General features: G+C 43.0%; 1 protein-coding gene across 1 annotated transcript in view; it reads right to left on the bottom strand.

Moving 5' to 3' along the window:
• The window catches only part of ttn.1 (titin, tandem duplicate 1), a 166,618-nt gene that overhangs the window by 69,804 nt on the left and 74,635 nt on the right, over nt 1-22,179 (bottom strand). The window contains 49 exon segments of the mRNA XM_026376632.1: nt 56-207; nt 395-524; nt 621-802; nt 1,233-1,538; nt 1,746-2,175; nt 2,343-2,533; nt 2,861-2,990; nt 3,141-3,322; nt 3,412-3,711; nt 3,791-4,084; nt 4,220-4,504; nt 4,771-4,948; nt 5,074-5,192; nt 5,898-6,197; nt 6,456-6,758; nt 6,952-7,135; nt 7,227-7,423; nt 7,524-7,826; nt 8,072-8,371; nt 8,625-8,903; nt 9,001-9,309; nt 9,448-9,644; nt 9,892-9,997; nt 10,180-10,479; nt 10,807-11,106; nt 11,277-11,392; nt 11,515-11,701; nt 11,823-12,119; nt 12,494-12,781; nt 12,971-13,092; nt 13,192-13,369; nt 13,514-13,661; nt 14,290-14,441; nt 14,653-14,940; nt 15,131-15,245; nt 15,481-15,668; nt 15,842-16,144; nt 16,239-16,538; nt 16,653-16,922; nt 17,169-17,435; nt 17,521-17,645; nt 17,946-18,354; nt 18,746-19,024; nt 19,110-19,376; nt 19,491-19,760; nt 20,019-20,187; nt 20,644-20,741; nt 21,121-21,387; nt 21,486-21,609. Of these exon segments, the coding sequence (XP_026232417.1) occupies nt 56-207; nt 395-524; nt 621-802; nt 1,233-1,538; nt 1,746-2,175; nt 2,343-2,533; nt 2,861-2,990; nt 3,141-3,322; nt 3,412-3,711; nt 3,791-4,084; nt 4,220-4,504; nt 4,771-4,948; nt 5,074-5,192; nt 5,898-6,197; nt 6,456-6,758; nt 6,952-7,135; nt 7,227-7,423; nt 7,524-7,826; nt 8,072-8,371; nt 8,625-8,903; nt 9,001-9,309; nt 9,448-9,644; nt 9,892-9,997; nt 10,180-10,479; nt 10,807-11,106; nt 11,277-11,392; nt 11,515-11,701; nt 11,823-12,119; nt 12,494-12,781; nt 12,971-13,092; nt 13,192-13,369; nt 13,514-13,661; nt 14,290-14,441; nt 14,653-14,940; nt 15,131-15,245; nt 15,481-15,668; nt 15,842-16,144; nt 16,239-16,538; nt 16,653-16,922; nt 17,169-17,435; nt 17,521-17,645; nt 17,946-18,354; nt 18,746-19,024; nt 19,110-19,376; nt 19,491-19,760; nt 20,019-20,187; nt 20,644-20,741; nt 21,121-21,387; nt 21,486-21,609 (11,184 nt within the window).

Raw genomic sequence — 22,179 nt, 5'->3', positions numbered from 1 at the left:
GAGCAGGAACAGAAACACACACACAGTCCAGAGTCCTCCAAGTGTGGGGCTGTACCTTGGTCCAGGCTTTGCCCGCCACTGTCTTCTTCTCGATGAAGTAGCTCTTCACCCTGTCTCCTCCGTCACACTCTGGGGGTTTCCAGGTGAGTCTGCAGGTTCCCCTTGTCACGTCGCTCACCTTCAGGTCTCTAGGAGGTCCAGGCAGGTCTGCAGAGTCAGAAAACAAGAAAGCTCATGTTTTAGGCCACTTCTTATTTTTTATCTCAAATTATTTTAAGATTATTTGATAGTTATTTTAAATATTTTGTAATTCACACTGGTCTTTTAAGTACATTCTTTTACAGCTACTGCTGCAGTTCACACATGACACGTGAATCTTTAAATGTTTGTGTACCGAGAACGTTGACTCTAACTTTGACCACTTTGTGCCCTGCAGGACTCTCAGCGTTGATGATGTATCGACCACTGTGGTTCAGTTTGCTCTGCGGGATCACAACCACTGAGGTTGTGTCAGTGGAGTGGACCTGACAAAAGAAAGTGTGTTAAAATCATACTTGTATTTAATAGTTATTCTTCAGAGCTCTGGGTAATGACATAGTGGAAATCTAATTTAGACTGACCTCTGAGTCCACAGGAAGTGTATGAAGTTTGTCCTTCATCTCTGTCTCTGCAGTTCCATCAAAAGTCCAGGTGACTTTGGGCACAGGTCGTCCGGTGATGGTGGCGGGAATCCTGATGGTTGTTCCTGCTCTGCAGTTCAGCAGATCACTCGCGCTCACATCCAAAGTCACAGTCGGCTCAACTGCAGAACAAACACACACAGAACAGGTCTTTAATAAATCTGCATCACCTGACATCAAGATGTTGATGCTACAATATACTGTAGACTGTGTACACAGATCACAGGCTCGAAACAATGTCTGCTCCAGTATCAAAAACCTGTCTGATAATTTCTCAGTACTGATAATGCAGTACTGAATGAGTCAGATCTGACGATATATATATACTTGATATACTTTATTTAAACCACTTAGGGAAATTCTTGTGGACAGGCAGCAGTGTCCTGTCCTGTTTCTGGCTCTTTTTAGATCATATCATCAGATTATAAAGGGGACACTTATCTTTCTCCAACATTCATTTAAAAGCATTTACAACAACCATCTGGAGTACCAAACTCATGTCTCCTGATTGCTGTGGCTGGGGGACCCATATTATTTCTGTGTGACTCTTACTCAAGATGTCCTGGACCAGGATGTCGCCCGTCCTGGCAGGCTCAGAGTTGCCAGCAGCATTCACAGCATAAATCTTAAACTTGCACTTTTTGCCTTCCTTCAGGTCTGGGACAGTGATTTCAGTGGACGGGTGCAGCTTGTCAGTGGGGTTCACCCTTCTCCAATCAGGAGAGCCCTCCTCATGCACTTCAATGATGTAACCTTTGAGCGGGCTACCGCCATCTTTGTCTGGTGGGCTCCATGTGAGAGTGATGCTGTTCTTGGTCTTGTCTTTGACCAGAGGGGTTCCAGGTGAGCTGGGTGGATCTTAAAGCACAGAGGCAGTAAATTAATTAGATTTCACTCATAGCATTGTGCTTTGCATCAAAATCACATCTTACAGAGCATCTATGTGAAATTCTGAGTGAGACAAACATGTCAGGACAGTATTATCACTGTAAACATTACCTAAAATATGTTAGATTGAAACAAAAACAATCTAGTGAAGGTTTTAGGACCAGGGTTAACACTTACTGCAAGGATCAGCAGCTAAGCGACACTCAGAGGGCTCACTGGGCGGTCCGACTCCTGCAGCATTGCAGGCTGAGATCCTGAACTGGTATTCTGTTCCTTCCATGAGTTTGAGCACAGTGTACTGCAGGCCTTTCACTGCTGGTTTGGTGACTGGAGACCGATTGACTCGGCCCCAGTACACCGCACCGCGCTCCCTCTTCTCCAGCCAGTATCCCTGGATGGTTGAGCCTCCATTATCCAGAGGAGGATCCCAGGTCAAGGTCATGGTAGTTGCTGTAGCAGCAATGATTCTGGGGTTACGTGGAGGTCCTGGAAGGCCAAATGGATCCCTCAGCTGGACTTTCTCTGAGTCACAGCCGTCGCTGACGCCATACTTGTTCTCAGCTTTGATCCTGAATTGATAGGCACCATTCAAGTCCAGTTTGTTGACCTGAAGGAAAGAACAGAATGAAGAAATTTGATCGAATGCTTTACGGAAACATTATTTGTTTTCATTACAATCTAACAGATCTTGAATGTGAATTAAAGTCTTTGTTAACATTAATCCGTCAGTGTAGTGCTCTTGTCCATTTTTCGGTTCCTGGAGCCTTCACTCACCTGGTATCTCCTGTCCGTGAGGTTTATGGTTAGAACATCAAAGTCAGACTTCTTCTTGCTGGCATCTCTGAACTCCACAACATAGTTTGTAATGTCGCTGCCTCCATTGTCCTCTGGAGCATCCCAGGTCAAATAACATGAGTCTGCCTTGATGTCCGAGACCACGATGTTCCTTGGAGGAAAAGGTCGGTCTGGAAATGCAGGGTCAGAATATGTAAGGACGAACATGATGTCACTCTCACAGATACTCTTTCTCTACTTTCTCTGCACTTATATAAAACTTTTTTTTTTATCCTGCACATAGCCCATTAAACTGAAATAGCTCTTTCTACAGCGTTTTTCTCCCTGACTTAGATATTTTGCCTTGTGTCTCACTTTGGATAAAAGTGTCAAATAATGATAAATGACTAAATGTTGATGTCATGTAAATGTAAATTTATCTATGCTACACATGTAATAGTGGTAAGGTGGAAACAAAATCTGATGTGGAAAATTCAGTATTTTGGAAATGTTCTTACCGAAGACCTCAACTTTAATGACTTGTTGAGCTTTGCCGTGGCAGTTTTCAGCCACCAGCTTATAGCTGCCCTTATCCTGTCTGATGGTTTCTGGGATCGCAATCTTTGTCGTCAAAGTCGTTCTGTCAACCTAAAGATATGAAAAAGTTTGGGTTTTCATTGGCTTCTCAAACTGCAGCTAGACAAAAATGTGATTTACCAAAGAAATCTAAAAAGCTTCATCCTTTGATGACAGACCAAGACATCTGACTCAGCAAGGGTTTATTATCAAAGAATTCACCTCCTCAGTCTCCATCGTCATCTTGCCCTCATCAGGCTTTTCAATCACCACATTGTCCTTCATCCATTGGAGATTTGGTAGAGGGAGTCCCTTCACCTCAGCTGGGATGTCTATGGCTGACCCCTTTCTCACAAAGATGGAATTGCTTTTGAAGTACTTCAGGACTGTAATAACAGGAACAACTGTGGACAAAAGAAATTTGTTGATTTGCTGCTCCCTTCTTAATCTTAGCATCACCCAGACTAATCAGCCTTAAGAATGAGATGCATACTTTTATTGTCCTGGATTGTGACTGTGATGGACTTGGATGGCTCTCCGTCCCCAACCTCGTTCACAGCTTTGACACGGAACTGATACTCCTGGTCCTCTGAGAGGTTCTCAATAGTGCCACAGCACTCAGTAAAGACCTTACGATTGGCCACTTCAAATTCATTGCTATCAGACCTCATCTTCTCTACGTAGTACCCTATGATGGGGCAGCCACCATCGCTTCGAGGCGGCTGCCAGGTCAGAGTTATGGTGTCCTTGCTTTTGTCGGTGTACCGCAGTTTCTCAGGGGCAGATGGAGTTCCTAAAAATTAAAAATAAGTTTGGTCAACACTTGACAGTTTTTCCAAAAATGTCTGCAGGTCATATTTTGGTGGGTTTACCTTTGGGATCCTCAGCCAAGATTGGTCCTAGGTCAGCTGGAGCTCCATCACCGTACTTATTCCTTGCAATAACCCTAAAGTCATATTCCTCACCAGCCAGCAGGCCCTGGACAACACACTTACAAGATGCCGTCTCAATAGGCTGACGGAACAGTTTCTTCTTGGCATCCTTTCTTAGCACTTCATAGCCAACAATGTCGCTGCCGCCGTTTTCGATGGGGTCAGACCAGGTGAGGGTGATGTTCTTCTTTGTGACTGTGACAGCCTTCAGGTCGACCACTGGTCCAGGTACGTCTGTAGAGATACAGACCAGCAGCTATGTCAGCTATTTAAAGTAATTTTTACCTGGTACATTACCATCTGCAAAATATGAAACGTGTGTTTTCTCTGAATTAGAAAAGTAATAAGATGTATTGAAGTAACACTGACCCATAACATCCACCCTGGTCTCTGCGGTTTTTGTTCCACTGCTGTTGGTGCCTGAGATCTTGTAGTTTCCATGATCGGCCCTCACTACTGCCTTGATGAGCAGTGTGCTGTTCTTGCCCTCCGTCTCCACGATCATCCTCTCTTTGTCAATGTCAGCATCATCTCTGGTCCATTTTACCTCTGGTTGTGGTCTGCCAATCACCACAGCAGGAAGCCTCAGAGAATCACCTGCCCTGATGATGACGCCATTCCTCACTGAGACGTCCAAGTTCACGGTGGGAGATTCTGATGGAGATTCACACCAAGATTAGATTTGAGTTGGAATCTGATTATTAGCAGGCAAAACATGTTTTGTCAGGTTGTAGTGCTTCCTGCAGCTGCTTCACAATAAAAGCTAACAGTTCTCTTTCCTGGGATGCAACTCCACCCTGAAAAGTGTGATTGAATTTGATTTGACACGTTTTTCTTAATGCATAAAACCAATACCACTTAAAATATGATGAGGTAAAACACTGTCTTGCTGTCTATACCTAAAATAAAACCGTTCTTACCTAGAGGCTCTTTGACGGTGACAGGTTCAGTAACACCAGGAGCTCCCGGACCAGCATCATTGACAGCGATGACACGAATATAATAATCACCTCCCTCTTTCAAACCTGTCACAGTGTAGGTAAGCTCCTTACACCTAAACTCTGTGCTTCGAGTCCAGTTCTTCTCTCCAACCAAAACCTGTGACAAGAAAACAAGAATTTTACTTTGCAGGTCCATGTCAAAGAATAACTTACAGCTGCACATATACTAATTATTGCAAATGTAATTTTGAGTCCAAGTTTTTCTGAAATAATTTTCCAAACCTTCTCAACATGGTATCCCAGGATGTCTGCCCCACCGTTGTACAGTGGGGGCTTCCAGGCCACAATGACAAAGTCTTTCCCAGTATCCACGATCCATGGAGTAGGGGGGCCAGGAGGCACTGAGGGGGGCAGAGACACGTTTAACAGTTCAGGGAATATTACCAGCACAACAACATTATAACAATATAAGGATTGTGCTTTAGAGAGCAGGTAGCAAGCATGTTGCTTTAGATAGAAGCTTCTGCTAAATGTGAATCAGTGTGACCTAACTACACGCTGATAATGGGCCTTAAGTAGCTGTTGACCAAGCTCAGTGCTGTTAGACATTTTTCTTCCAGCTGATGTGGTTTTTATTTGTTTTAATACACTACAAAAACCAACATCAGAAACTCATACAAAGGCATTTGTGATATATACATTTTGTATTATATGGGCTACATTGTGAATATATACTGTTTTGAGAATTTATCTGTGATAATAGATTTCATTCAACTTCATTTTACTCCTGTGTTGCAGGTATTTGGATAGATCATCATTAAGGGGTTGCTGTCTAATCAGTCACTGAATTTAGATGTTACAAAACCAATAACACAATTCAGTGCCTGAAAAGATGGAAATCGATGTAACGGTATAATTAGACAGATATGGAGCTCATATCAAAAACCTTTTATGTTGTTAAAGTTTGTTTTGGTTCATGTGCTTTAAAAGTATTTGAGCTCCTTCTGCTTATGATTTCTTCAAACTTGGAGAAATGATTGATCTGACTTCTGGTGATTAGAAAAGGCTACTACAGACAGACAGACTGAGTTTAACTCTTCACTTACTAATGGCGTCCATGGTGACGATGCGGTCGGAGGGCTCGCTGAAAGGCCCGGGCCCAGCCAGGTTTTCAGCACACACTCTGAAGATGTAGGTGAGTCCCTCCATCAGTCCAGTGATCTTCACATCCAGAGAACTGAGAAGGGCTCGGTTCACTCGGGTCCAGTGTTTACTGTTCACCTCCTTCCTCTCGATCCAGTAACCCAAGATTGGGCTGCCGTTGTCCTTTGGCTCGTGCCAGGAGATGTGGGCGGTGCTCGCTGTCACTTCATGGACTCGGGGGGAGTTAGGAGCATCAGGAGGATCTAGGGGGTGGTGGGGAGTGAGAAAATATGAGTGAAGAAACGCTCAACTTTTTTAAATATACAAATAAGTTTATATGTGCAAACTTTTCAACGTTTTAACAGAACGAGACGAGGTTGATGGATTCTACTGATATAATAAATGTCATTGTCTATTGGATTTCTTGTAACATTTAGTGTTCTGCAGAATGATTTGGAAATCTAAGCGAATAACACAACACTCAAATGTTCTTTGTTGGTTCTTTTTCATGCTTTACTTACTGAACTGGTTCTTGGCAACCACTGGCTCGGAGATGCATGGTCGCCCACAGCCGTACTTGTTCTCCGCTGTGACTCGGAAGATGTATTCCTTTCCTTCGATGAGTTTGGTGACGGGACAGCTCGTGCCCTTAAGGGTGGAGGTGACAGTAATCCAACCAATCTCCTCATTCTTGTTGTCCTTCTTCTCCAGTATGTAGTTCAGGATCTCACTGCCACCATCATCTTCAGGAGGCTCCCAGTTACAGATGACCGAGGTGTTTCTGATGTCATCGAAAGTGATGTTGATGGGAGGACCGGGTTTGTCTGCAAGAAAAAGAAAAGTTGATTCAAAGTTTAATTTCAAGAGGATTGAAATGTTAATTTGTGGCTTTAATTTAAATAAATCATATTTTTCGTTATTTCATTTAACTCTGTTTAGTTTATTGTGTTGTGCAAATATTATACAAAATACTGTTAGAAATATTTTACAAATGTGCTTTAACTCTATCTTTCTTACCGAGGACATTGACCACGCAGGAGGCCGTGGCAACCCCATGAATGTTTTCCACCTTGACGGTGAAGTTTCCGTGGTCAGGTCTGATTGCATCACGAATCATCAATGCAGACTGGCCCCTCTTGGTCTGGTCCAGACCCAGACGCTCACGCAATGGAGTCAAAAACTCCTCCTCTGGCTCTGGAACCTAAATGGAATTAAGTTTTAAAATTTTTTGAAATGTTTAAAATATGTAAAAGTTCATTAGGACTCTGGGTGTTCTCTATTCGGACACAGACCTTGGCCTTGGTTTTCTTTTTCTTGACCAAAGGCATGATTTTCTTGCTTGGCTCTTTTGTGACATCCTCATCATTCCTCAGCCAGGAGACTTTGGGATATGGGGAGCCAGAGATGAAGGCCTCAATGCAAATCTCCTCACCTTTCTTAATGCACAGACCGGACTGAACACGGGGGTGAAGGGTGACCTTTGGTTTTTCTGATAAAACAGTAAAAACAAACAGATGGTGCTTATTTAATGTTGAAAGCCAGATACTTCAGTGAATAAATTCTATAAAGTCATTTGTAGTTCTTCTTACCAACGGGGTCTGCAGCCTGGACAAGCTGTGTGCTGCGTGATGGCTCACTGAGTCCAGCAGCATTCTCTGCTCGGACCCTGAACTGATACTCCATGTCCTCCTTCAGACCCGTCACCACATAAGAGAAACCAGGAACCAGGTTTGGAGTGACTTTCTCGTAACGCTCACCATCCTTTTCAATCTTCTCTACGATGTAGCCCTGGATGGGACAGCCACCATCGTAGTCTGGAGCCTTCCATGTGACTGTGATGGACTTCGACGTCGGATCATGAGCTTCCACCTGGATGGGAGGATCTGGTTTCTCTGTGTAAATAAAAGATCGTATGTCTGAGCTTTTCACTAGGTTTAACACAGGATATGTACTGTGCTATCTCAGCATAAGGACAGTCACTTCTCTTCTGTGGAACCACATTTGGTTGAAGAACAATTTGGTGTTTTTTCACTTAAAGTCTTTATAGTGTTTAGCCAATTGTACAGATTACATACATGTGGAAATTGTACATACTAACAGGCTTCTAACGACAATAAAGATCAACATGAGAACTTACGTTTGATTTCCTCTATGATGACTGGGTTGCGTAGCTCCAAGTATTCTCCAGCTCCGACCTTGTTGACGGCCTTCACTCTGAAGTAGTACTCGCAATTGATGAAAAGGTCTTTGACGCTACAGGTCAGTACGTTCTCTCCTGAAGTAACAGGCATGTAGGTCTTCTTGGTGGCCTCGCGACGCTCAAGAGTGTAGCTGACAATGGGGGTGCCACCGTCATCTTCTGGAGCTTCCCAGCTGATCTTGCAGGAGTTCTTGGTGACATCGCTGGAGGTGATGTCTTTACACTTGCCAGGGACTCCTAGGGGATTTAGGGAGGAAGCAAAAATGTATCAGAAGATGGCTCAGTTGATGGCACAGTTTCAGAAATACTAAGGCCATGAAGTCCCATCGTCCAAGAAAAAATTGAAAACCAAATATGCACACATTACTGCAAAGCATTAATGGAAAACAATTGGTGGAAGTGACATTAGGACTTATTCCTGGACTTTATAACATGTGATCAAAGCACAGTGTCATAATTTTTGAGCATTTTTAGGTGGAGGAAATCCTACCAATGACTTTGACATTCACAGCTGCAGTGGCAGTTCCCAGACTATTCTCCAGGGTGATGGCATAGGTGCCAGCATCTGCACGTGTGCACTTAAGTAGCTCCAGGTGAGCGCTGTTAATTTCTATTGTCATGGAGAGCCGGTTGTCAGCCTTGCACTCCACTGTGTCCTTCTGCCACACCATCTTTGGTGTTGGGATTGCCCTGTAAGGGATGTTTAGATGCAGCTTCTCTCCTTCAACCACAACCACATCCTTTGCCTCCAAATCCATAGTTGGAGCACCTTGGGATCAGAGAAGAAGATTTTAATTAAGGTATTTTTTCAGTGTTTTCACTGGTTTTATTTCATTCTTAATAAACAGATACGTGTGAATTCTTACAGTCAGGATCTTTGGTGAAGACCTTGTCAGAGATCTCGGAGGGGTCACTAACGCCAACAGAATTGATTGCACGAACTCTAATGACATACTTCTTCTCTGGTTTAATTCCATCTTCAATCCTGAAATTTAGCTCCTTGATGGGTCTGCTGTTGACCCTAAGCCATTTCAGCTCCGGGCGGGCCTCAGCCACCTCTACATGGTAGCCAGTGATCGGGCAGCCACCATCCTTGACTGGAGGCTTCCAGATGACATTGATGTGTTCCCTGCTAGCATCAGGAATGGTCACTTCAAGAGGAGGAGATGGAGCACCTGGGGAGAGAGGAAATGTTTCTGAAGCTCTACAACACACTGATCCTACAGGAGAAACATTCTGATCAATCCATTAGTTAAAAGATATATATAATGCATCATTTAACCACTGTTTGTAACTGTTTGATAATATCGTACTGGTTGGATCCTCGATGGTGAGGATCTCTGTGGGTTCACTGGGTTCTCCAACTCCGGCCTCGTTTTCAGCTCTGACCTGGAACTGAACCTCAGATCCTTCATCCACATCCGTCACCTTAAACTGGGTTTTTCTGTCTGGTGTTTTGCAGCACTTCATCCAACGAGTTCCCACCTTGTCTTTCTTCTCAATCACATACCTGGGGAAGCAAAAAGTCTTGTTGAACATAGCTTTACGTCGGTGTACCTGTTTTTATTAAAATTGTTACAGTGAGAAAGGTAAATAAGTTTTCTGTCACCTTGTTATCTGTTACAAAATATGAATGGAAACCTAGTTTAGCTTATTCACCTTTCTATACACGACCTATGTAATAGGCCTATTACTAAGTTCAATAATTACACACATAGTAATTTATTTAGTAGTTTTACAGCTCTTAATTATCTTACTTGGTTATTGGTCTTCCACCATCGCTTTTGGGAGCTTCCCACTTCAGCTCCACATGTCTCTTGGTGACCTCCATCACAGTCAGGGCATAAGGAGGTCCAGGAGTTGCTGCAGAGACCATGATAAACATTAATATGAATTCTAGGCAGGACGTCTCTAGCTTCTCTTATTTGCAGCATCTACTATCCAAAACTTCAAAAATAAAAGTTGAAAAAAGTACTGCTAACACACATACAACAACAATGTTCAACCAATTTGTAATGATCTAATTTAAGAGTAAACAAACTTACTGAAAGTGTCCTTGGCAAGCACTGCATCCTCCAGCTCACAGAATTCACTCATCCCGACTGCATTCTCAGCAGCGACCCGGAACACATACAGCGACCCTTCATTGAGAGGAGTCACTGTGTACTTGAGATCCTTGATGGTGGTGTCAACAGTCTGCCAGGCCTTTCGCCTCACGTCCCTTTTCTCCACCACATAGTTGGTGATTGGTGAGCCTCCATCACTGCTGGGAGCCTGCCACTTCAGGTCGGCATTGATTTTAGTGACATTGGTAACTTCCAGCCACTGAGGAGCTGAAGGAGGGTCTGTTAAATGGAGAACAAGGAGTATTACTTCTGTATCCCTTATTCATCAAGAGCACTTGAATATTTCTTGTAGCCCAAACATGTACAACATGTCGAGCGTAAAGTCCAGTTCGTAAGCATCCACTTGGGAATATATAATAAGATCAATACTACCAAAGGATAGTAATTTCCATCAATTGAATGTTATTCAAAAAATTTCAATCTTTGCCACTGGAACATGTGGTTGTCATAATTAAAGGACCTGTTAAATAAAAAATATTTCATGGAGTATAACCTCTTCCCTAATAAACAACATTATACTCCCCAACAACCTGGAGTTAAACTTACACAGTCTCTCTTTGCAGACCACGGGGTCACTGGGATCACTGGCTTCACTCTCACCGGCCTTGTTGACAGCCTTGACCCTAAATGAGTATTCCTGTTTCTCCATCAGACCCTTTAGCTGGTGTTCAGTCTGAGGAATGTCCTCTGCAATCCTGATCCACTCTTCACTTCCAGTCTTCTGGAACTCAATGATGTAGCCTTCGATTTTAGCCCCACCGTCATGCTCCGGACGAGTCCATGCAAGCACACCTGAGGTCTTGCCTATATCTCTGACGACAGGTTTACCAGGAGCCCATGGAGGATCTGAAGAAGAGTGCGGTATTATTATAATGATCCAATTATTCTTATTCCCAAACCTTTTACTCTTACATTTGACCCTATTCCTCTCCCATTCCTCCCCCAATCCTATTACTTTTGCAGTATAGAGGTTGATTAGTTCAATCATATCTTGCACTGAATGATATATGACACACCAATAGGATCCTTGATGAGCACAGGATCAGTCTCCGCACTTGGTTTTCCAGGTCCAGCAAGATTCTCAGCCAGAACACGGAAGCGGTACTTCTTCTTGGCAGTAAGTCCCTTCACCCTGTACCCAAAAATGTGTGTAGAAAAAAAAAAGATTTCTTCTCAGATAAAGATTTCCTCATCTCACTGTCAGATGATCATGTTCGTCTTTATAGCTGTGATTTCACAGTTATGTTAAATTACCTGAAGGTTGCGTCCTTGATGGGCAATTTGTTGCATCGGATCCACTTGTCACTTTCTGGATCTAACTTCTCAATCCAGTAGCCAGTAATGGGACTTCCGCCATCCTCGTCCGGCTCGAACCAGGTCAAAGTCACGGCATCCTTGGCGATGTCAGAGGGAGTAACTCTGGTTGGAGGACCAGGAGGATCTAAAACAGATGGAAAAGAACATTACTGATCACTAGAAGTTTATTGTTTAGCTACTTAAATCAAGGATTCAAAATGGGCCTTGTTTAATAGAAAGTTAGATAGTAGTGTAAAACAACTTACCAAAAGAGTACTTTGCAACAATTGGCATGTGCTCTGCAGGTTCACCAATGCCATACTGGTTCTCAGCACTGACCCTGAAGATGTACTCCTTCATAGCTGTGAGCTTGCATGCTTTGAAAGTGGTATATTTCACAGTGGCTGACAGCTTCACCCATTCCTCTTTGTCGGTCTGACGACTCTCCACGATGTAGTTTGTGATGGGTGAGCCACCATCATTCCTGGGTGGGTTCCAAGCCAAGAAACATGACTCATTGGTGATCTCTGAGATGTCAAAAGCAGCCGGAGGGCCGGGTTTATCTAAAAAGGAGGAAGAAACATGAAACCATGAAAAGATTTACATCTAGCTAGAAATCACTTTGAGACACTTCTTTATTGACGCAACCAAATAGATGATAGAGAACTGAAGTTGTTACATCACATCTGGCCAAGCCTTTATATTATTAGCACCAGCACCTTTATCTTTGTAGCAAAAAACAAACACAACTGTTCTTCTGGAGTTTCTATCATTGCAATACAAATTTCCAACCAATACAGAACAACATATCACAAGTTTGTGATTTTGAGAAAGTAAACTTTTTAGAGTCTCATCTAACACATCTAACTAGAATTTGGAGGCTATACATGACTGCTTTAAGTGCTCAGTCAATCAGTCAATAAATTAGCTTCTATACCAAGGATGTTGACGTCGATTGTGGCTGTGGCACGTCCACAGGCGTTAACTGCCTCAATGATGTAGGTAGCAGTGTCTTCTCTTGTGGTGTTGGCAACGCAAAGCTTGGAGTGTCCTGGCTGAGTGTCAATGGTGATGCGATCATCGGGCCGCAGGACCAGATCGGCCTTGGTCCATTTCACTCGTGGATCAGGCTTTCCTTTGACATCAGCAGGAAGCTCAATCTTGGTACCGGCCCTGGCAGTCAGACCAGCCAGCAACTTGACATCCAGCTGGATCTCTGGAGGCTCTGTTAGAATTATTATAGACAATTTTTAGATCTCAGGTTTAATTATTATCTCACTAATCTCAATATATTTTTTAGATTATCTGTTACGGTTAATTTTCCCTAAATAAAAATTCCTAAATTAAGAACAGCATTGTTCTAGTCATGGTCATGTCAACGGAATCAAGTCTGCATGAACAAAGACAGGTCTACCTCTAGCATCCACAGCCTGGATCTCATCGGTGGCCCTGCAGGGTCTGCTGGCTCCCAACTTGTTGAAAGCTCTGACTCTGTAGGCATACCACTGACCTTCGCTCAGACCGGTGACCTGGAACCTACAAACACAAATACAGTATACTCAACTGGCCCACGATGTACAAAACATTAATCACAAGCTTTTGGAGAAATAATTACAAATATTTTCATTGGCTTACTTTAGTTCAGGGATGGGGTCACCACAGGGTTCCCACTTGTCAGTACCACGTTGGCACTTGTCCACAACATATCCTTTGATGTGAGCACCCCCATCATACTTTGGAGGCTCCCAGGACAGAAAGATGCTCTTGCCGCTCTTATCACGCCACTTCAGGTTCTCTGGTGGATCGGGTACAGCTGTAGGGAAAGAGGCATAATATAATTAAGCTTTTAAATTTAAAATACCCATAATAAAATGTTCTCAAAACCAATGGAAACTCACGCCATTACCTTTGTCTTATCTGATGGATTTAATATTTCAGTCTCAGAAAAAATACTCACTTGCAGGAGAAGAGACATTCACTGGCTCATCAATGTAGGCTGGCTCTCCAGGTCCACACTTGTTGCAGGCGGCGACACTGAACAAATACTCTTTTCCCTCAATCACATCTGTTACAGTGTGTTCCAAGTCCAGGACACCAGTAGCCACCTGGTTAAAAGAAAATTATTACAGTAGTTAGATGCATTGTGCTGATGAACCTGAATCTGATAATTATGAGTCTTACACATTCACTGTTCATGTACTGTTCTTTGGCTGTGTAAAGCTGCTTTGTGACAATGTCAATTGTAAAAAGCGCTATACAAATAAAATTGAATTGAATTAAACCTCAACTTGAATTTGTTGCCACTTGGACTCACTCTGAATGCTTTTTGTATTTTTGTTTGCTCATGATGTTTTAGTTTTTGTAATTTTTCAGAAAACAGATTAAAAAATGTAAAGAACAAAACATTTATCGCCATTAACCATGAACAAAAGAGCTTTAATTATGATTGAATTATTTGTGTCAAGATCCAGCTTTTAATCAAACTATTGGTAAATGTTTAAAGATCCCAACAGGCTCTTCAAAAGTAAGTTTTGTTTCAAGCCAGCATGCAAGTAAATTCACTTAAATCTAACTAGTCTAGCTACTTTTTTTGACTTTATCTACATCATTAGAGCAGATCATTTTATTTTCTGTAAACATTATTCTAACCTATAAAAACATTCAAAATATGGATTGCTGAATCTATTAGGGTTTTCTGATAAGAGCACAGTAGTAAAAAGCACACTGATGTACCTTGGCCCAGGTCTTTCGAGAAACTTCTCGCTTCTCAATTTGGTAATGGGTGACTGGACTTCCTCCGTCATGCTCTGGAACCTCCCACATCAGGTGAACATGGTGTCTGGTCACCTCGGACACTTTGAAGTCTTTGGGAGCACTGGGACATGCTGGAAGACATTAAAAATCAAAGTGCATAAGAAATTAAATTCGTGGTAACCGTGTATAATTCCAAATTTGGTTTTATTAGACAAACATATTAGTAACAAAGATACATATAATTTCCATAAAAAAATGAATGTACTCAGTGTTGTAATGGGCCATATTTTCCTTTAACACATCTAATTACAGAAAGTATATTGTCAGAGAAACTGGTGTTACCGATGACGTTGACATCAATGTCTCCAGAGACAGAAGAGACATCGTTCTCAAGCTGCACGGTGTAGGTGCCTTTGTCTGGACGGACACTCGGGCTGATGGTCAGCTCTGTGTACATTGGCTTTGTTACCATGGACACACGCTCATCAGCAGTGGTCAGCTCCTTGTCTCTGAAAGTCCACTTAGCAACAGGGGTTGGGTATCCGGTGATAGGGACTCTGATGGTGAGAGGCTGAGGAACAATCACCTCAAGGCCTTTCCTGAAGGCACTCGGGTCCAAGGTTGGAGCAACTTCAGAAAAAGAAATGTATTTTACATCGTTTAGTCAAAAGGATGTTGGTTAAATAGCTCTACAGCCATCTCATAGACTGTTCCTGTGCTTCTAGGAATGAAACTGAAAATATGTATACCTGATTTTAAATATTTGGACTGTTTGTGTTTCAGTTTAGATTTCTAATTGGATTCACTGTCTGTGTCATACCGTGAGGGTCATCTGCAAGCAGAGGTCCAAGTTGCTCGGCTGGATCAGAAACGCCAGCAGCATTCTCAGCACAAACTCTATAGAAGTACTTCTGACCAGGTTTTAAACCAGACACCTAACAAGAACAGCAAATCAGTAAAAATCAGTAAAATTCATAGCAGTTTTTCCCTTAATCCAGTAATGAAACAGAAACACTTCTTTGATAGCACTTTGCTTTGATGTTTTTCTCCTTGACTTAGGTTTTTGCCTTGTTCCTCACTTGTAAGTTGCTTTGGATAAAAGTGTCTGATTATTGACTAAATGTAAATTTAAATAAAACAGAACACAATAAGATAATGTAAACTCTTTACCCGGTAGGAGAGGTCTGGGCACAGCCTAGCATTGCAGCGGAGCCACTTTTCTGAGCCTTCATCACACTTCTCAATAATGTAACCGGTGATCATGCTCCCACCATCGCTGGTAGGTGTCTCCCAGGTAAGTGTGACCGCTGTGCTGATTTGGTCAATGAAGTTTAAGTTCAGGGGTGGGCTTGGCCTCTCTGCAGGTACAACACAGAAGGTACATTGAAGATACATCTTTTGGGATCTGAGCCTTTGCATTCTTAATATTTATTTAAGCCCACCAGTAGGTTAAAGGAACAAAGCCTACAGGCATCTGACACAAAATGGATTTCAAGTGTTAGAAAGATATGAACTGGTCTTTTTGATTTACCAATGGGATCCATGATCTTCACAGGGTTGGTGGCAGCGCTGGGCCTGCCGATGCCGGCCTTATTCTCAGCTCGGACTCTGAAGATATACTCCTTGTTTTCCACCACATCGTTTAGTGTGGCTGAACGGTCATTGGCACTGCAAACCATGGCTGCCTCCCATTTTACAGAGGTCCGGTCCCGTAGTTCGATCACATAGGCAGTAATCTCAGAGCCGCCGTCAAACTTGGGAGGCTCCCAGGAGACAGTGGCACCGAACCTGTTCACATTGGCAACTGCAACGTTTTCTGGAGCATCTGGAACATCTGATGGATTAAAACAAACACATTAAAGATTAAATTTCAAATGTGGAGATAGTGTGAATATACCAGTAAGTGGGATCTTTGGAATGTTGCTTACCAAATTGGTTCTTGGCCTGAACAGCGTCTTCTGTTGCAACAGTGGGTCCACTGCCAACCCTGTTTCTGGCACAGACTCTGAACAGGTACATGGAATCCTTTTGGAGGCCGCTGACACAGTACTCTGGAGTATCAGCACGATCTGTGGCAAGAGTCCAGGTCTTACGCTTCACGTCACGTCTTTCCACAACATAGGCAATGATCTTGCTTCCGCCATCGTTCTCAGGCTCCTCCCAGGCCAGACTGACTTCGCCATCAGCAGTGTCGACCACTCTCAGGTTCTTCACAGGTCCAGGAACATCTGAAAAAAGATAATATGACATACCAGTATAGAAACTCTTCTGACATCAACAGAACTCCAACATCAATTGGTGGCTATCCAGTCACCCTTCATTAATGTAATTCCCACACTCACCAATCACGTCCAGGTTGATGAATGCCTCTCCTTGGCCATGCTTGTTCTGAATGACCACCTTGTACCGGCCCTTGTCCTCCTTGCTGGGGCTCTTGAGGCGGTATTCTGTCTTGTCAACAGAGGTATCAATGTTCTGGGTGGGCAGACTAACCCCGTCATAGAACCACTCTGCATCGGCACGAGGGTAAGCATCATAGGGCACGCTCATGACAAAGGGCTTGCCGGCATCTGTTACCAGGTTCTGGTCTGTAGTTTTGATCTTTGGAACAGCTGCGAAAAGACAGAAGAATTTATAAGAAGAATTTTTTAGAACTACTTCTAACATAACATCTTTCTACTTTTCTACAAACCAATCTCTCAATTGTGCCTCAGTTCTTCGACATGTAAAGTGAAACTAATGCCGTAAATCACATGAGTGATATAGGACTATTCACCAGTGAACAGCAGGTTAAATGTTTTAGAGGTTTTCATAAATCGGGGTAGATTTGTGGAATATGCATCTCAATGTTGACTCACCTGCCAGCTCCAGCTTGGCTCGAGCATCTTTATCTTTTGCCACGATCCTGTACTCTCCCTGATCTCTGGGCCTGATCTCACAGACCTGCAGTCTGTGGACTTTACCCTCACTAATCATCTGGTATTTGTCTCCTTGGACGATGATCATGTTGTTCCTCATCCACTTCACCTCCACTCTGTCCTTGTTGAGCTCCACCTCAAACACAATGTCTGAGCCAGGAGGTTCGAACATGTCCTGAGGAGGTCTGACAATCTCCACCGGGGTCTCTGCAGAACAAAGATCATCTTACATGAACACCGAAGAGTATCTAATCCCGCAGTTCAAAAATTCACAGAGAACTAAAAAGTTCACCTTCAACAAAGAGCCTCGCTCTGGTCCTTCTCTCATCCACACCACAAGCATATTCGCATTCATCATCGGGTCTGCACTCCTTGATGATCAGTCTGCATATTTTGCCTTCTCTTTCCATATGATATCTGCAAAACCACAAGACAAAGGTAGAGTAAAAGTGATCACCATGAAAACTAAATAGAAAATCAGAGTTTATTCTGCATTCTCCCTGCTCATTTTGAAGCGCATCTCTTTTATATGCTGTAAGGTAAATGTGTCTCTGACCTGATCAGGATATTTTTGGACCGTTTCTCAGTAATATGACAAGACACATGAACAAAGTGATGTTGGTGTTAGCTTTTCTCGTGTAAATTCCACCTTTGCTATTGAGGCAAAACAAACAAACAAACAAAAAAAACAATTCTGATGAAACTGGTTTGTGATACCTGTGTCCTTCTCTGATCTCTCGTCCATCCCTGTACCACTTGACAACAGCCTTCTCCTTGCTCAGTTTGCAAGCGAACTCTGCGTCTTCAAACTCAGTGATGGTCTGGTCTTTGAGCTGTGCAGTAAAGTCCGTTGGTGCCTCGCTGATGATCAGCTCGGCTGCACACTTATCGTCTCCAACTACTGCAGTGTACTCGCCCTCGTCATCCATGACGCAGTCCTTGATGGTCAGGGTGTGTTTCAGGCCGTCGGCTCTGTAGACGATGCGTTTACTGAGCGTCACCTCCTGACCGGCCTTCATCCACCTCACTGTCACCTCTGGTCGATTCACTTTACAAATGAAGCTGATGGTCTTTTTCTCTTGAGTCTCAATGTCCTCAATGGGCTCCAGGAACTTCAGCTTCTCCTCTGTGGAATCACAGAGTCAGTATTGTCATGTAGGTAGCTATGAAATGTTGATTGCATAACATGTATCTCTTTATTTTCGTAATTGAAATGTGCATCTTTGAGGTTACAGTCTCAGTTTTTGAACAGCTGCATGGATCTTAATATAGGATTATGAGCCCCACACTCATTTCTGACAGATGTAAACAAAAGCTAAAGTTATCTCCATTAGCTAGCTTAAAACTTTCCAGTGGCTAAATTAAACAGGCCCCATGTAAAAACATATCTAGTCACTTCCAAGTTATAGTTTTTTACTCAATGCAATGGAAACATGGAAATGTAAAATGACAACCAAGTATGTGTTTTTAGGTCACTTATTGAGAGGAAACTGAAAATGGTAAAAATCACTATTTACCGGTGACTTTAGCACTGGCAGTGCACTTGGCCTGCTCTCCTCTTTGATTTGTCAGCATGATAGAGTAGGTGGCCTCATCGGCCTTCTGAGCGTCTCTGATCCTCAGAGAGAAGATGTTGTCCCTCTGAGCCATCATGTACTTGCTGCTCTCGAAGATGGTCTCCTCGTTCTTCAGCCACTTTGCTTTCGCTCCATCCACGTTTGTTTCGCAGTTGAACATGATTTCACTTCCCTCCTTCACCTCGGTGTCTTTAATTGGTGTGATGATCCTCAGTTTTTCTGGAATACAATCAAAACTGATTAACACCATACCTTTTGTCTGAAATCACCAAAGATCAATGTAGAACGAGAACACGAGTCTTACCAGTAACATACAGATCAGCTGAGGCTTTGACGCTGCCAATGTGAGCAACGTAGCCTCCCTCATCCTTCAGCTCACAGTTTTTCACAATAAGAGCTCTTCTCTTTCCTTCACTGATGATCGTGTACTTGTCACCGGCTTCGACCTCCTTGTCACCTCTGAACCATTTCACCTCGTAAGTTTCTTTGGAGACGGAGCAGGCGAACTCAGCTTTCTCTCCCTCCACCACCTCCTGGTTCTGAGGACGGGCAATGAACTCAGCTGCCAGTTCTGGAAAGAAGAGGAGGAAAGTGTTGGCAGATATTTACTGTTATGTTACAAACATTTTAAAAACTGTAATGAAGACACAAATTTAATCAGTGATTTAATCATGAGTTTTCTCACCGTTGAGTTTGAGCATAGCGGACGTCTTGACGGTCGGATTCAGCCTGCAGTTGTATTCTCCCGCATCCTCCATTCTCAGGTCCTGGATGATCAGGATCCTCTTGCGTCCATCCATGACCTGCTCGTAGCGACCGCCCTCTGGCAGCTCCTCGTCTCCACGGTACCAGGTGACCTCGGCATTGGCCTTTGACACCTCGCAGATCATCTTTACACTGTCTGTTTCCGTTCCCTCCACGTTACACAGGTTTTTGGTGAACCTAGCTGCTTCCTCTGTCATGACAGAAGAGCATCAGGAGTTAATGTAGAAAAAGAGGGATGAATGCTTCACTTGCCACAGAGAAAGCTTTAAGTTAGCTGTAATCAGCAAATTACCATTTAAATCCTTGCTTTAACAACACTGCAAATAGCTAATGGAGAAGGAGCTGCCGTTTTGACTCCTTTTGCTTTGATATATTTATGTCGTTTTCTGAATACGCTGCTCTGAAAATCTGGAGTTGCTGTTTTCAGCAGAAACATAATTTTCCTCACCAATGACAGTGAGCATGCCAGAGGTCTTGGAGGTTCTGGCGTCGCATTCGTACTCAGCCTCATCATCAAACACAGACTTATGGATGATGAGGATCCTCTGGACTCCCTTAGCAATGATCTCGTACTTCTTTCCTTTGCGGATCTCACTGCCGTCCTTGAACCAACGAACCTGATATGAAGAAATTATATTTCATCAGGGATATGTTGTCCTGTTTATCATTTCACATGCTCCTTTTAGTTCTAGAAACAAACATTTAACAACAGAAACTAGGACTGATCTGCAGCAATATGTCTGTGAAGATTCTCAGTCGTTCAGGTGAAGGTATCTGGAAGCTGAGTCATGGTAACTGGACTTCCTGCTTGGTAGGTTGAAACGTTTCACTACTCATCAAGTAGCTTCTTCAGTCTGCAGATAGTTGGTCAATCCCCTTGGCCTGAATGGAATCGTTAGGTGAAACAAAGGATGGGGAGGATGTATTAGTCACACCTCTGCCCACCCCCTCTTAACACCTAAAATGGGATATGTTCACATATTGGACATATTGGTCCAGTTGCCATGACTCAATTTTCAGATGGGGCTGATCTGGTTTCACAGTTTTGTGAGGGATCAGTCTGCAGGTCTCACCTTGGCAGACTCCCGGGACACTTCACATTCAAACTTGGCAGATTCCTTCTCTCTGACCTCCACGTCCTGCAGAGGCTTTGTAAACTCCACATGAGGAGCTGTTGGCATAAAGACCAAGCTGTCAGCAATTCAGTGCAACTAGTATTTAACACGATTCAGCTGCCTCCTACTGGAGGGAACATTATATACTAGCTGTAATAGATTCAGTCAGTTTGAATTGGAAAATAATCAGTTTGCTTTGTGCTAGGCAGCTGTAGGGATTATTATGTTTATCCCCTAATATCCTGAGTTTATCTTTATGATTTCCACAGTTTGATATAAATTCTGTTTCTCTACTAGCAGCATGCACTCCCCTATAAATAAAAAATCAGTATGTGACTCTTCTCTTTATAAATCAATCTCAATTATGAAGGTGATGCCTAGGAGATTTTAGAAAACATTTCAACAGATTCTAGGAGGCAAAATTTTTGTCCTTACGTGTAACCTCCAGGAAACAGGAAGTCTTGAACTCTTTGGCGTCGCATGTGTACATCTTTGCGTCGTCTGGAGTACAGCTGTTGATGATCAGCGCTCTCTTGCATCCGTCGACAATCATGTCGTATTTTTTGGTCTTTCTGAGTTCCTGTCCTTCTCTGAACCATCGCACTTCAGCGTTCTCTCTGGAAACTTCGCACTCAAGAGTGGCGGTGGCTTCTTCCTCCACCGTTTGGTCCTCCAGGGGCTTTGTGAACTCCACTGGTGGCTCTGAGCACACACACACACATAAAAGCAAAGGTTCAGGTATTAAGCAAAAATACACCTGCTGATGTGTTTACTGTCCCTGGTGTGTTTGAGCATCTGACCTCTGATGATGAGCTGAGCCTGAGTCTGGAAGTCTTTAGCAGTCAGTTTGACCTCTCCGGCCTCTGACAGTTTGACATCTCTGACGGTCAGAGTGTGAACTCTACCAGCCACCCGGGTCTTTACCTGCAAGACACAAAAACCTTACTAAGCTGATTTTGTTTAATGAACCATGGGGTCACATTAGACATTGCACTGCAAGTATCCTTTAAAGCTGGAACTAACGATTATTCGCATTGATGAACCTGCCCATTACTTTTTTAATTTAAAAAATGTCTCAGTCTAGAGTGAAACAGGCTCGAACCCAAAGATGAATAAATCTTTGCAAGAAACTGGTTGGAACAAACTAGACCAGCTGATGAGATGGAAAGTTTCCTACAGCATTCGTGTCATCTTTCTTTAAATCGTAATTTTATGATATTGATATTTTGTGTTTTCCCATTTCCTTAGTTTATATTAAACTATTAAACCATATTAATATCTGTCTCTGAGTACAGAAAGGGGTGAATCTGAACCCCGGAAGAGACTGTTGTTTTTAACTATTCTATAAAAGTTAAGCTCAAGAGTAATGCTAACTGTGGGTGTTTTTACCAAAATAAGCTGTGGTGACAGCAGGGGGTCTGTTAAAGATAACAGCAGCTACTCTCCTATCTCTGGTTATTTTTAACTGCAGCAGAGTCTGTAGTTTAAATCTCT

Source organism: Anabas testudineus, chromosome 21, assembly GCF_900324465.2.
Source record: "Anabas testudineus chromosome 21, fAnaTes1.2, whole genome shotgun sequence".
NCBI classification, from domain to species: domain Eukaryota; kingdom Metazoa; phylum Chordata; class Actinopteri; order Anabantiformes; family Anabantidae; genus Anabas; species Anabas testudineus.
Note: the sequence above shows the minus strand (reverse complement) of the source record. Positions and strands in the feature narration are given on the sequence as shown.